General features: G+C 44.6%; 1 protein-coding gene across 4 annotated transcripts in view; it reads right to left on the bottom strand.

The window, feature by feature from the left end:
* The window catches only part of palm2akap2 (PALM2 and AKAP2 fusion), a 166338-nt gene that overhangs the window by 117685 nt on the left and 32743 nt on the right, over nt 1–15910 (bottom strand). For all 4 annotated transcript variants that reach the window (XM_029692452.1, XM_029692451.1, XM_029692453.1 and 1 more), the window contains exons 2-3: nt 10077–10157; nt 133–263 (exon numbers count right to left, since the gene is read on the bottom strand). In XM_029692452.1, the coding sequence (XP_029548312.1) occupies nt 133–263; nt 10077–10157 (212 nt within the window). The remainder of the gene's footprint in view (nt 1–132; nt 264–10076; nt 10158–15910) is intronic.

The raw sequence follows: 15910 nt of genomic DNA, 5'->3' as shown, positions 1-15910 counted from the left end.
CCTGTAAATAATGTCCCCCATTCTCTTCCTCTCCTATGTGTGTACCTGTAAATAGTGTCCACAGTCTCTTCCTCTCCTATGTGTGTACCTGTAAATAGTGTCCCCCATTCTCTTCTTGCTCTGTGTGTGTACCTATGAATAGTGTCCTCCAGTCTCTTTCCCTGCTCTTCGTCCTTCTCCAGCTGTCTTCTTCGACCATCGTCTTCGTCGTTAGTTCCAGGGGGCGTGCCTTGTAGGAGCCAACGCTCTCTCATGGCTTTAGACTGGTGACAGAGAGACAGAGAAGATAGAGAGACAACAGGAAAATATAGAGAGAGAGACAAAGAGAGAGAGAGAGACACAGAGCCACAAAGAATTGTATTATTATTATTGTTCTGATAAACTCCCATATCTACTGGGTGAAATACCACAGTGTGACATCACAGCAGCAAGATCTGTGACCCGTTGCCACAAGAAAAGGGCAACTAGTGAAGAACAAACACCATTGTAAATACAACCCATATTTATGTTTATTTATTTTCTCTTTTGTACTTTAACTATTTGCACAGTTACAACACTGTATGTAGACATAATATTAGATTTAAAATGTCTTTATTCTATTGGAACTTTTTGTATAGTTTATTTCACTTTTGTTTAGTATCTTTTGTTTAGTTTTCACTTGCTTTGGCAATGTTAACGTATGTTTCCCATGCCAATAAAGCCCTTAAATTGAAATTGAATTGACAGACAGACAGACAGACAGACAGACAGACAGACAGACAGACAGACAGACAGACAGACAGACAGACAGACAGACAGACAGCTTAAGAGCGACTGAACTATTGATTTCATGTGTGTTTTTCTGTTTCTTATTAAGAAAAACAAGATTTCAGTTCTGTGGCAGTTACTGATGTTTGTCCCCCATGAGACACTATACGACGGAAGGCAGTATCACTTCCTCAAAATAGTCAGAATGAATCTAAGATAACTCTAGAAATCTGTAACTTATTTTGATGTTTTTGTGCAGTAAGTCCCTCAGGTACCTCAACTGTCCTTTCAACTATCCCAAAGCCACAGGCTTCGTCCCAAATGGAACAACATTCCCTATTTAGTGCACTACTTTGACCAGGACACATTGGGCTCTGGTAACAACAAGTCAAATCAAATGAAGATTTAGTTATAAAACACATTTCAGACATGGAATGCAATACAATGTGCTTTACAGGAAAACAATAATTAAAACAATGACATATTTACTACACAACAAACATAAGACGATAAAAAGCTAAAGAAAAACAATAAAAACTGAGAAGCTAAAAAGGTGTTTTAAAAAAAAATCTCTTTAATATATGTCCACAATATCAGTGTTTTAACATCTCTTTAAAAACAGTTTCAGTCCCCCTCAGGTTCTCTGGCTATTCCAGAGGCTGGGGGTATAGTAACTAAAGGCTGGGGACATAGTAACTAAAGACTGGGGGCCCATAGTAACTAAAGACTGGGGGCATAGTAACTAAAGGCTGGGGGCATAATAACTAAAGGCTGGGGGCATAGTAACTAAAGGCTGGGGACATAGTAACTAAAGACTGGGGGCCCATAGTAACTAAAGACTGGGGGCATAGTAACTAAAGGCTGGGGGCATAATAACTAAAGGCTGGGGGCATAGTAACTAAAGGCTGGGGGCATAGTAACTAAAGTCTGGGGGCATAGTAACTAAAGGCTGGGGACATAGTAACTAAAGACTGGGGGCCCATAGTAACTAAAGGCTGGGGGCATAGTAACTAAAGACTGGGGGCCCATAGTAACTAAAGGCTGGGAGCATAGTAACTAAAGACTGGGGGCATAGTAACTAAAGGCTGGGGCCATAGTAACTAAAGGCTGGGGGCATAGTAACTAAAGACTGGGGGCCCATAGTAACTAAAGGCTGGGGGCCATAGTAACTAAAGGCTGGGGGTATAGTAACTAAAGACTGGGGGCCCATAGTAACTAAAGGCTGGGGGCATAGTAACTAAAGGCTGGGGGCCCATAGTAACTAAAGGCTGGGGGCATAGTAACTAAAGGCTGGGGCCATAGTAACTAAAGGCTGGGGGCATAGTAACTAAAGGATGGGGACATAGTAACTAAAGGCTGGGGGCATAGTAACTAAAGGCTGGGGGCCATAGTAACTAAAGGCTGGGGGTATAGTAACTAAAGGCTGGGGGCCCATAGTAACTAAAGGCTGGGGGCATAGTAACTAAAGGCTGGGGACATAGTAACTAAAGGCTGGGGGCCCATAGTAACTAAAGGCTGGAGGCATAGTAACTAAAGGCTGGGGCAAAGTAACTAAAGGCTGGGCCCATAGTAACTAAAGGCTGGGGGCATAGTAACTAAAGGCTGGGGGCCCATAGTAACTAAAGGCTGGGGGCATAGTAACTAAAGGCTGGGGGCCCATAGTAACTAAAGGCTGGGGGCATAGTAACTAAAGGCTGGGGGCATAGTAACTAAAGGCTGGGGGCATAGTAACTAAAGGCTGGGGGCATAGTAACTAAAGGCTGGGGGCATAGTAACTAAAGGCTGGGGGCATAGTAACTAAAGGCTGGGGGCCCATAGTAACTAAAGGCTGGGGGCATAGAAACTAAAGGCTGGGGGCATAGTAACTAAAGGCTGGGGGCATAGTAACTAAAGGCTGGGGCCATAGTAACTAAAGGATGGGGGCCCATAGTAACTAAAGGCTGGGGGCCCATAGTAACTAAAGGCTGGGGGCATAGTAACTAAAGGCTGGGGGCATAGTAACTAAAGGCTGGGGGCATAGTAACTAAAGGCTGGGGGGGCATAGTAACTAAAGGCTGGGGGCATAGTAACTAAAGGCTGGGGGCATAGTAACTAAAGGCTGGGGGGCCATAGTAACTAAAGGCTGGGGGCCCATAGTAACTAAAGGCTGGGGGCATAGTAACTAAAGGCTGGGGGCATAGTAACTAAAGGCTGGGGGCATAGTAACTAAAGGCTGGGGGCATAGTAACTAAAGGCTGGGGGCATAGTAACTAAAGGCTGGGGGCATAGTAACTAAAGGCTGGGGGCCCATAGTAACTAAAGGCTGGGGTCATAGTAACTAAAGGCTGGGGGCATAGTAACTAAAGGCTGGGGGCCCATAGTAACTAAAGGCTGGGGACATAATAACTAAAGGCTGGGGGCCATAGTAACTAAAGGCTGGGGGCATAGTAACTAAAGACTGGGGGCATAGTAACTAAAGGCTGGGGGCATAGTAACTAAAGGCTGGGGGCATAGTAACTAAAGGCTGGGGCCATAGTAACTAAAGGCTGGGGGCATAGTAACTAAAGGCTGGGGCCATAGTAACTAAAGGCTGGGGGCATAGTAACTAAAGGCTGGGGGCATAGTAACTAAAGTCTGGGGGCATAGTAACTAAAGGCTGGGGGCATAGTAACTAAAGGCTGGGGGGGGCATAGTAACTAAAGGCTGGGGGCATAGTAACTAAAGGCTGGGGGGGGGCATAGTAACTAAAGGCTGGGGGCATAGTAACTAAAGGCTGGGGGCATAGTAACTAAAGGCTGGGGGCCCATAGTAACTAAAGGCTGGGGGCATAGTAACTAAAGGCTGGGGGCCCATAGTAACTAAAGGCTGGGGGCATAGTAACTAAAGCCTGGGGGCATAGTAACTAAAGGCTGGGGGCCCATAGTAACTAAAGCCTGGGGGTATAGTAACTAAAGGCTGGGGGCCCATAGTAACTAAAGGCTGGGGGTATAGTAACTAAAGCCTGGGCCCATAGTAACTAAAGGCTGGGGGCCCATAGTAACTAAAGGCTGGGGCCATAGTAACTAAAGGCTGGGGGCATAGTAACTAAAGGCTGGGGGCATAGTAACTAAAGTCTGGGGGCATAGTAACTAAAGGCTGGGGGCATAGTAACTAAAGGCTGGGGGGGGCATAGTAACTAAAGGCTGGGGGCATAGTAACTAAAGGCTGGGGGGGGCATAGTAACTAAAGGCTGGGGGCATAGTAACTAAAGGCTGGGGGCATAGTAACTAAAGGCTGGGGGCCCATAGTAACTAAAGGCTGGGGGCATAGTAACTAAAGGCTGGGGGGCCCATAGTAACTAAAGGCTGGGGGCATAGTAACTAAAGCCTGGGGGCATAGTAACTAAAGGCTGGGGGCCCATAGTAACTAAAGCCTGGGGGTATAGTAACTAAAGGCTGGGGGCCCATAGTAACTAAAGGCTGGGGGTATAGTAACTAAAGCCTGGGCCCATAGTAACTAAAGGCTGGGGCCATAGTAACTAAAGGCTGGGGCCATAGTAACTAAAGGCTGGGGGCATAGTAACTAAAGGCTGGGGGCATAGTAACTAAAGGCTGGGGGCCCATAGTAACTAAAGGCTGGGGGCATAGTAACTAAAGGCTGGGGGCATAGTAACTAAAGGCTGGGGGGCCCATAGTAACTAAAGGCTGGGGGCCATAGTAACTAAAGGCTGGGGGCATAGTAACTAAAGGCTGGGGGCCCATAGTAACTAAAGGCTGGGGGCATAGTAACTAAAGGCTGGGGGCCCATAGTAACTAAAGGCTGGGGGCATAGTAACTAAAGGCTGGGGCCATAGTAACTAAAGGCTGGGGGTATAGTAACTAAAGGCTGGGGGCCCATAGTAACTAAAGGCTGGGGGCCCATAGTAACTAAAGGCTGGGGGCATAGTAACTAAAGGCTGGGGGCATAGTAACTAAAGGCTGGGGGCATAGTAACTAAAGGCTGGGGGCCCATAGTAACTAAAGGCTGGGGGCCCATAGTAACTAAAGGCTGGGGGCATAGTAACTAAAGGCTGGGGGCATAGTAACTAAAGGCTGGGGGCATAGTAACTAAAGGCTGGGGGCATAGTAACTAAAGGCTGGGGGCATAGTAACTAAAGGCTGGGGGCATAGTAACTAAAGGCTGGGGGTATAGTAACTAAAGGCTGGGGGCATAGTAACTAAAGGCTGGGGGTATAGTAACTAAAGGCTGGGGGCATAGTAACTAACGGCTGGGGCCCATAGTAACTAACGGCTGGGGGCATAGTAACTAAAGGCTGGGGCCATAGTAACTAAAGGCTGGGGGCCCATAGTAACTAAAGGCTGGGGGCATAGTAACTAAAGGCTGGGGCCATAGTAACTAAAGCCTGGGGGCATAGTAACTAAAGGCTGGGGGCATAGTAACTAAAGGCTGGGGGCATAGTAACTAAAGGCTGGGGGCATAGTAACTAAAGGCTGGGGGCCCATAGTAACTAAAGGCTGGGGCCATAGTAACTAAAGGCTGGGGGCATAGTAACTAAAGGCTGGGGGCATAGTAACTAAAGGCTGGGGGCCCATAGTAACTAAAGGCTGGAGGCATAGTAACTAAAGGCTGGGGCATAGTAACTAAAGGCTGGGGGCATAGTAACTAAAGGCTGGGGGCCCATAGTAACTAAAGGCTGGGGGCATAGTAACTAAAGGCTGGGGGCATAGTAACTAAAGGCTGGGGACATAGTAACTAAAGGCTGGGGGCATAGTAACTAAAGGCTGTCTCTCCATGCCTCTTGGTTCCCCTCAGGTTCTCTGGCAGGCTATTCCAGAGAAGGGGGCATAATAACTAAAGACTGGGGGCATAGTAACTAAAGGCTGTCTCTCCATTCCTCTTGGTCCAAGTTATCAGATGCACCAGCGGGTGGTTGCTGCTCAGAGAGGGTAAATTACCCTGTTGTTAAAGTGCCCAACATTTAATGCCAATTACCTCTCACTAACAAAAAAAATGTGGCCGTGCCTGAAGAGAGTTTAGAATGAGTCTTTGTTCCCTCTGTTCTCCAGAGTAAAGAATCGTTAGCTGTCGAGGAAGTGGCACTTACCGCATACCCTCTCAGAGATGTAGTCAGTGTGATAAATCCCTGACTCGAGGGACAATTATATAGACAACATCAGCTCTGTGGGAGAGACAGAGTAAACAGAGAGAGAGAGTTTTACACTAAAGAGAAGTTAGTTCTCTGGAGAGAAATGTCTCTCTCTCTCTCTCTCTCTCTCCAATTCAAATAGCTTTATTGGAATGGAACATGTTACCATACATTGTCAAAGCAAACATAGAGACAGATATCAAATCCACGATGACACATAGATAATAATAGGAAATATAATAATACTCAATGAGTAGTAACAATAGTCAGGACACTACAGTAAGAGGTGAATGAGATAGTAACAATAGTCAGGACACTACAGTAGGAGATGAATGAGGACATGAATGAGATAGTGACAATAGTCAGGACACTACAGTAAGAGGTGAATGAGATAGTAACAATAGTCAGGACACTACAGTAGGAGATGAATGAGGACATGAATGAGTAGTAACAATAGTCAGGACGCTACAGTAAGAGATGAATGAGATAGTAACAATAGTCAGGACACTACAGTAGGAGATGAATGAGGACATGAATGAGTAGTAACAATAGTCAGGACGCTACAGTAAGAGATGAATGAGATAGTGATAAAGAAACAGCTAGTTATGTTATTGTCTTGGTTGACGGTTCTGTATCTCACCTCCTAATGCCAAAGCCGAATATTTAAATAAGAGACTTGCAGAATAGTTTGTTATCAATAAAACGTCACAATAAAAAGGTGCAGAGCGTTCGATTTGCCTGCTGGGGGGGCAAGGAGACCCCTAGCTCAGCTAAAAACCATTGACAACTACGTGTCATTTTCAAGGAATTGTTAAAGACATGCTAACTATTTGTTAGTGATATCATCACCTCTAGAAGAGCAAAAGTCAGAACTTCAAATTTCCGATTATTCCATGCATGAAGGGACGTCAGGGGGGTATTCCCTTACATGCAAAACAAATCAGACTTATAGAGCAAGTAAACCGTGTGCTTTTTTTTTTTTTTTTTTGATCGGTAAACTTCCATTGATCATGTCATTTCCGATACATGAGTGACAATATCTCTCAAAATTGGCCACAATTATTTGGATATATGAATGTTATAAAATAAAGGTGAACTATAACTGACAAGTGGTTTTAGTTTAATTACTTTGCAAGTGATGCTACCAGGTAGAAACGTTGTACGGTAGGCTAAACATAGCTTAGGTCTAGCTAGCGAAGTTGGCTAGCATCGTCCCGCTTTTTCCTAACATTGTTTTTTTTTTTAAGAACGTTTAATCACGACTAACAGACGTGGTGGACTAGGATCATTCCTGTCTTTTCTGTCTCTAGGAAAAAGCACTGCTTATTTTTGCGTGAAAATGCGGATTTAAATTTAAAGTTCCCGTGTCGTTTACCTTAAAAACACACAAATATAGATCTTAAAAGCGAATGTTATATGTTTTCAACCCTTTTGTTTTTCTCAGAGGATGTAGGTGTTTCTGCCTTTTCCACGAGTGTTAATCATTCATTTCCACAAGACATATAAGCCTTATAATAATAACATATTTAAAATATTTCTTCATTATTTTTTAGTTCAATTCTCTCTCTTCAATAATGTTTTTTTTTTCATGATCATTGTATTTATTGTTGTTTTATTTAGGATTTTTTGTGTTTCTCTGATATCACTTTCCACCCTGTGAGTTTGTTGTAATTATCCATTTAAGAAAACAAACCCTTCCTACAATGACACCACATTCAGGAAGTGTCATCATTTCTTTGGTGCAAATATAAACACTCGGTTTTATCTATGTGTCCGTGTTCCATGATGTTAGTCTATATGTCCCGCTCATACATTTCCACCCTGCTAGGCTAAATTAAATTATAGAGAAAAATAGACCAAATGTCAAAAATGTTTAAATATATTTAATAGAGTTAAAATCCTGTTCAAGTGTTCACCATTATGCTAGCTCAATCTTGCTCACTCACAGAGCTATGGCTAATTTGGACTCCAGATTCCCACCTTGTTAGGATTATACACGTAGCAGGTTAGAAAATGCCTGAGCTTGCGCTCTAAACGCCCCGAGAGCAAAACGCTCTGAATTTAGGAATGGAAAATCTGACAACGCTCTGAATATACGAATGCCCAGAGCGCACTCTGGCACTCCAAAGAGAATTTACGAACCCACCCAAAATAGCATAGAATGCAGATAGCAAGCTGTGAATTTCTATTGGACTACAAATATTATGTGACGAGAGAGAGAGAGAGAGAGAGAGAGAACCAGGAAGTGAGATGTTTGTTTAACAGTGGGCATGATGAGACGAGGAGAGGGACTAGTTCTCATAGGAAAGTACCGGGCCAACAGGATCACTACAACCACTTGATTTATTTATTTTTCTCTCAATCCACTTCCTCCTTCTCCATTGACAGTAACAGTCACATTATGACCTACTGAGGTTAGAGAGGGAGATGTTCTGTAGGTTTAGGCTGCATCTCAACCAGGAAGGCTGTATCTCACCCAGGAAGGCTGCATCTCAACCAGGAAGGCTGGATCTCAACCAGAAAGGCTCCATCTGACCCAAGAAGGCTGCATCTCACCCAGAAAGGCTGCATCTTAACCAGGAAGACTGCATCTGACCCAGAAAGACTGCATCTCACCCAGAAAGGCTGCATCTCAACCAGAAAGGCTGCATCTCAACCAGAAAGGCTGCATCTCACCCAGAAAGACTGCATCTCACCCAGAAAGGCTTCATCTGACCCAGGAAGGCTGCATCTCAACCAGAAAGGCTGCATCTCACCCAAAAAATCTGCATCTCACCAAGAAAGACTTAGGCTGCATCTCAACCAGAAAGGCTGCATCTGACCCAGAAAGGCTGCATCTCATCCAGAAAGGCTGCATCTCAACCAGAAAGGCTGCATCTCACCCAGAAAGACTTAGGCTGCGTCTCACCCAGAAAGACTTAGGCTGCATCTCACCCAGAAAGGCTGCATCTCACCCAGAAAGGCTGCATCTCAACCAGGAAGACTGCATCTGACCCAGAAAGACTGCATCTGACCCAGAAAGGCTGCATCTCACCCAGAAAGGCTGCATCTCACCCAGAAAGGCTGCATCTCAACCAGAAAGGCTGCATCTCACCCAGAAAGGCTTCATCTGACCCAGAAAGGCTGCATCTCACCCAGAAAGGCTGCATCTCACCCAGAAAGGCTGCATCTCACCCAGAAAGGCTGCATCTCAACCAGGAAGACTGCATCTGACCCAGAAAGACTGCATCTGACCCAGAAAGGCTGCATCTCACCCAGAAAGGCTGCATCTCACCCAGAAAGGCTGCATCTCAACCAGAAAGGCTGCATCTCACCCAGAAAGGCTGCATCTCACCCAGAAAGGCTGCATCTCAACCAGAAAGGCTGCATCTCACCCAGAAAATCTGCATCTCACCAAGAAAGACTTAGGCTGCATCTCAACCAGAAAGGCTGCATCTGACCCAGAAAGGCTGCATCTCACCCAGAAAGGCTGCATCTCACCCAGAAAGACTTCATCTGACCCAGAAAGGCTGCATCTCACCCAGAAAGACTTAGGCTGCGTCTCACCCAGAAAGACTTAGGCTGCGTCTCACCCAGAAAGACTTAGGCTGCATCTCACCCAGAAAGGCTGCATCTCACCCAGAAAGGCTGCATCTCACCCAGAAAGGCTGCATCTCACCCAGAAAGGCTGCATCTCAACCAGGAAGACTGCATCTGACCCAGAAAGACTGCATCTGACCCAGAAAGGCTGCATCTCACCCAGAAAGGCTGCATCTCACCCAGAAAGGCTGCATCTCAAATGGCACCTTATTCCCTATAACAGTGCTAAGGAACTATGTATGAGAGAGATGGGGATTAAGGTGCCATTCAAGATGCAGTTTGGGTGAGATATGAGGAAGATATACTGAAGTAATGAATTCATATCTGAGTGGTGGTGGAAAGTGACCAGGGCTGTACTGCTTGTGAATCCGGCAGAGTCATTCCAGAGCAGTTTGGAAGTTATTTCCTCAGAGTCATGATGGACTGTCATGTTTTGGTGAAATCATTTTCTAACATAACAACGTCTGTAGTCTGTTTTTGCCGCATCACACGGTAAACACTTCTGTTCTGCTGAATGTTTCCCCGTACACACACACACACACACACACACACACACACACACACACACACACACACACACACACACACACACACACACACACACACACACACACACACACACATTCCTATAGATAGATGTGTTTACCTTGAGATGTTGGAGCTGCAGCACCAGATCGTCCAGCTGTCTCCTCTTGTCTTCAATCTCTGACTGTCTTTTCCTTTTCTCCTGCAGAACAACACAACAACGGAAGGTCAGATTACGGAAATGAGGGTATTCCTGAAGCTCAATGTCTGGTTGATTTGCAGGTCAAGTTGATCCAGCAGGAACGGAGATCAGTTGTAACGACACTGAGGAGTCGTTAGGTGAACATCAGTATGCTTTATCACCAAGTCGCCGACGGTCTGGGCTATCACAGGGGATGATGTTGTTGGGGTATGAGGGATGAGGGGGTAGGCCATAAGGGGATGATGTTGTTGGGGTATGAGGGATGAGGGGGTAGGGGGTAGGCCATAAGGGGGATGATGTTGTTGGGGTATGAGGTATGAGGGATGAGGGGGTAGGGGGTAGGGGGATGATGTTGTTGGGGTATGAGGGATGAGGGGGGCAGGCCATAAGGGGGATGATGTTGTTGGGGTATGAGGGATGAGGGGGTAGGCCATAAGGGGATGATGTTGTTGGGGTATGAGGGATGAGGGATGAGGGGGTAGGGGGTAGGGGGATGATATTGTTGGTGTATGAGGGATGAGGGGGTAGGGGGCAGGCCATAAGGGGGATGATGTTGTTGGGGTATGAGGGATGAGGGGTTAGGCCATAAGGGGGATGATGTTGTTGGGGGATGAGGGATGAGGGATGATGTTGTTGGGGGATGAGTCTTCACAGAGGAAGTGGGTTAGTGTTCTAATGGAACCCTGATGTTACCCAGATGCATCACCATATTGCCTCGTCTAAAAACACTTCCTGTATTTGATTTCTAACGGAGGGAGAGACCCACGGAGGCCCACGTCGCCACAGCACAGCACAGCACAGCACAGCACAGCACGGCACAGCACGGCACGGCACGGCACGGCACAGCATCGTTGCCACACTACGTCAGTTCAAATGGTTCTGTCTGCACCAACTGAACAAAGTCTTACAGTATAGGTCAGTGTAGTGTAGTGAAGTGTAGTGTAGTATAGTATAGTGTAGTATAGTATAGTATAGTATAGTATAGTATAGTATATTATAGTATAGTATAGTATGGTATGGTATAGTATATTATAGTATGGTATGGTATGGTATAGTATAGTATGGTATGGTATAGTATAGTATAGTATAGTATAGTATAGTATAGTATAGTATAGTATGGTATAGTATAGTATAGTATAGTATAGTATAGTATAGTATAGTATAGTATAGTATAGTATGAGATTCTCTACATATTGGAGATGACCAGACCTGGGGGGTGAGCTACTCTCCTCCACCATAAAACATTCATCCCATAACATTTTAACATATGAATAGCTGTTCTATCATTCAGCGTACAATATCAGCCAATGTGTGGTGTTCAATATAGACCTACAATCCATGAGACTTTTGAAAAGAACATGCAGTATTTGACATTAACCTGTTTATCCACTTGTCCTTCAGACAAGGAGGTGACTGAACATGTTGTCGTGCTGTTTGATGCAAAAAACTATTTGACAAAATAAAATGCATTATTATTCCCACACCATTATTACAGAGAATCAGACAAATTATGCTACCCTCTGACTATTGGCAACTTAGCTTATTGAAGCCTGTCTTAAAATACAAAGCTCTTTACCTGACTCACTTTTCAAAGATGTCTAGAAATGTACATGTTTTGTGCTCTTGTAGGAACAATCACTTCCCCTATTGCTGACTACAAATGGTTTATAACTTGGCTAATAACTCACTAACTAGCAAAGGATATGAACAAAACGTGCACACAGGGGCTACACTCAGGTCTCTTTCAAAACAAGCACATCTACTCACGACCGCTCATGCTGTAAACACAGTCCAGTTCAGCTAGTCACGACCGCTCATGCTGTAAACACAGTCCAGTTCAATGTGAATGGCAGAGATCCATATATGGCAATGGTCTATTTGCATAGAGGCCTACTGAAGCTCTGATTGGTTATGCCGCACCAGTCTTCGTAGAGTATGGGCTGAGGAGTGTGTGTCAATGTAAAAGAATCCTACTCCAATGTGTTCTGCCTACAACAGAATCTCTTGCATAGCTTGTTCTGTTTCGGAATGTTACATTAAAAGTGTCTAATATTGTGGGGCTCCCGAGTGGCGCAGAGGTCTAAAGCACTGCATCTCAGTGAAAGAGGCATCACTACATACCCTGGTTTGATTCCAGGCTGTATCACAACCGGCCATGGTTAGACAATACTGAACAATACTGAACATTAAACTGTACTCAACATTAGACAATACTGAACATAGGGGAGATATCTCTAGTACAGTAGACTACAGGGGAGATCTCTCTAGTATTATAGACTACAGGGGAGATCTCTCTAGTACAGTAGACTACAGGGGAGATCTCTCTAGTATTATAGACTATAGGGGAGATATCTCTAGTATTATAGACTACAGGGGAGATCTCTCTAGTATTATAGACTACAGGGGAGATCTCTCTAGTATTATAGACTACAGGGGAGATCTCTCTAGTACAGTTGACTACAGGGGAGATCTCTCTAGTATTATAGACTACAGGGGAGATCTCTCTAGTACAGTAGACTACAGGGGAGATCTCTCTAGTACAGTTGACTACAGGGGAGATCTCTCTAGTATTATAGACTACAGGGGAGATCTCTCTAGTACAGTAGACTACAGGGGAGATCTCTCTAGTATTATAGACTATAGGGGAGATATCTCTAGTATTATAGACTACAGGGGAGATCTCTCTAGTATTATAGACTACAGGGGAGATCTCTCTAGTATTATAGACTACAGGGGAGATCTCTCTAGTATTATAGACTACAGGGGAGATCTCTCTAGTATTATAGACTACATGGGAGATCTCTCTAGTTCAGTAGACTACATGGGAGATCTCTCTAGTTCAGTAGACTACAGGGGAGATCTCTCTAGTATTATAGACTACAGGGGAGATCTCTCTATTACAGTAGACTACAGGGGAGATCTCTCTAGCATTATAGACTACAGGGGAGATCTCTCTAGTTCAGTAGACTACAGGGGAGATCTCTCTAGTATTATAGACTACAGGGGAGATCTCTCTATTACAGTAGACTACAGGGGAGATCTCTCTAGTATTATAGACTAGAGGGGAGATCTCTCTAGTACAGTAGACTACAGGGGAGATCTCTCTCGTTCAGTAGACTACAGGGGAGATCTCTCTAGTATTATAGACTACAGGGGAGATCTCTCTATTACAGTAGACTACAGGGGAGATCTCTCTAGTATTATAGACTACAGGGGAGATCTCTCTAGTTCAGTAGACTGCAGGGGAGATCTCTCTAGTATTATAGACTACAGGGGAGATCTCTCTATTACAGTAGACTACAGGGGAGATCTCTCTAGTATTATAGACTACAGGGGAGATCTCTCTAGTACAGTAGACTACAGGGGAGATCTCTCTGGTATTATAGACTACAGGGGAGATCTCTCTAGTATTATAGACTACAGGGGAGATCTCTCTAGTACAGTAGACTACAGGGGAGATCTCTCTAGTACAGTTGACTACAGGGGAGATCTCTCTAGTATTATAGACTACAGGGGAGATCTCTCTAGTACAGTAGACTACAGGGGAGATCTCTCTAGTATTATAGACTATAGGGGAGATATCTCTAGTATTATAGACTACAGGGGAGATCTCTCTAGTATTATAGACTACAGGGGAGATCTCTCTAGTATTATAGACTACAGGGGAGATCTCTCTAGTATTATAGACTACATGGGAGATCTCTCTAGTTCAGTAGACTACAGGGGAGATCTCTCTAGTATTATAGACTACAGGGGAGATCTCTCTATTACAGTAGACTACAGGGGAGATCTCTCTAGCATTATAGACTACAGGGGAGATCTCTCTAGTTCAGTAGACTACAGGGGAGATCTCTCTAGTATTATAGACTACAGGGGAGATCTCTCTATTACAGTAGACTACAGGGGAGATCTCTCTAGTATTATAGACTACAGGGGAGATCTCTCTAGTACAGTAGACTACAGGGGAGATCTCTCTCGTTCAGTAGACTACAGGGGAGATCTCTCTAGTATTATAGACTACAGGGGAGATCTCTCTATTACAGTAGACTACAGGGGAGATCTCTCTAGTATTATAGACTACAGGGGAGATCTCTCTAGTTCAGTAGACTACAGGGGAGATCTCTCTAGTATTATAGACTACAGGGGAGATCTCTCTATTACAGTAGACTACAGGGGAGATCTCTCTAGTATTATAGACTACAGGGGAGATCTCTCTAGTACAGTAGACTACAGGGGAGATCTCTCTAGTATTATAGACTACAGGGGAGATATCTCTAGTATTATAGCCTACAGGGGAGATCTCTCTATTACAGTAGACTACAGGGGAGATCTCTCTAGTACAGTAGACTACAGGGGAGATCTCTCTAGTATTATAGACTACAGGGGAGATCTCTCTAGTATTATAGACTATAGGGGAGATCTCTCTAGTATTATAGACTACAGGGGAGATCTCTCTGGTATTATTGACTATAGGGGAGATTGAATTTCAAAAGTGTAACATTGTTTCTGAGGTTAGACAGGCAGACTTACTGTATTTTTAACCGTGACTCATAGGGCATTTGGGGCGTAACCCAAATGTGGTGTAATTATACAGTTCTGGTGTATTTCTGACCCAGTAGGTTGAACTCCTGACCATCCACGCTGTCTATCGTCTCTTCCTAACCATCCGTTCCATGCCTAGCTCTGCTAACTGGCCATCTACCCTCTGTTATTGTACCTTTGTTTAACTAGGCAAGTCAGTTAATAACAAATTCTTATTAATCAGCTGATGTAAGAAGGGCTTTTATAAATACATTTGATCAATATGTCAGACAGAGACAAAGTGTTAGTTCGTTCAGTCTATTGTCAGCGAGGCTGTCTTTATTGTTGGACGGTAGGAGATAGTGGGAAGGAGGCTCTGTGTCATCAGGAATGTGGACATAGTTCCCAACGGGGGTGGACGACCCTCTGGAGGATCTTTTCTGTGACTAAGAATGTCTAAATATCCCACGGCTGGAGTCAGGGAGTTCCTGTGTAGGGGCAGAAACAGATCCTCCTGGGGACCATCCAGCCCCCAGTGTGATATGTTCATATCCTCTGACTCCATGTCTCAATTGTACATTATGATCTAACGATCTAACTCAACATTCGCGGCTGTATTCAAGTTGACGTTTCAGGAGAGACATTGGGGAGGGGGGGAGGGGGGGGGGGTAATGAATGAATAATCGTCTAAACACTCTTCAGTTCAAACACTGACTGACTATTTCAGTTTGTATCAACAACACAGAATCGTTTTTCTCTCTCTGCTTTAGACAACCTGCGATTTACCAGAACACAGAGACAGAAACAGAGAGAGATAGAGAGAGAAGGGGACAGAGAGGGGGAGGGAGGGGGAGAGAGATATATATATATATAGAGAGAAAGAGAAGGGTACAGAGAGGGGGAGGGAGGGGGAGAGACGAGAGAGAGAGAGAGGAACAGAGAGGAGGGAGAGAGAGAGAGAGAGAGAGAGAGAGAGACAGAGAGGACAGGTTAGACTGATCCCAATCCAGACAGGACAGGTTAGACTGATCCAATACAGACAAGACAGGCTAGACTGATCCTAATCCAGACAGGACAGGTTAGACTGATCCAATCCAGACAGGACAGGTTAGACTGATCCAATACAGACAAAACAGGCTAGACTGATCCTAATCCAGACAGGACAGGTTAGACTGATCCAATCCAGACATGACAGGTTAGACTGATCCAATACAGACAGGACAGGTTAGATT

The sequence above is a fragment of the Salmo trutta genome, chromosome 15 (assembly GCF_901001165.1).
Source record: "Salmo trutta chromosome 15, fSalTru1.1, whole genome shotgun sequence".
Lineage (NCBI taxonomy): Eukaryota > Metazoa > Chordata > Actinopteri > Salmoniformes > Salmonidae > Salmo > Salmo trutta.
Note: the sequence above shows the minus strand (reverse complement) of the source record. Positions and strands in the feature narration are given on the sequence as shown.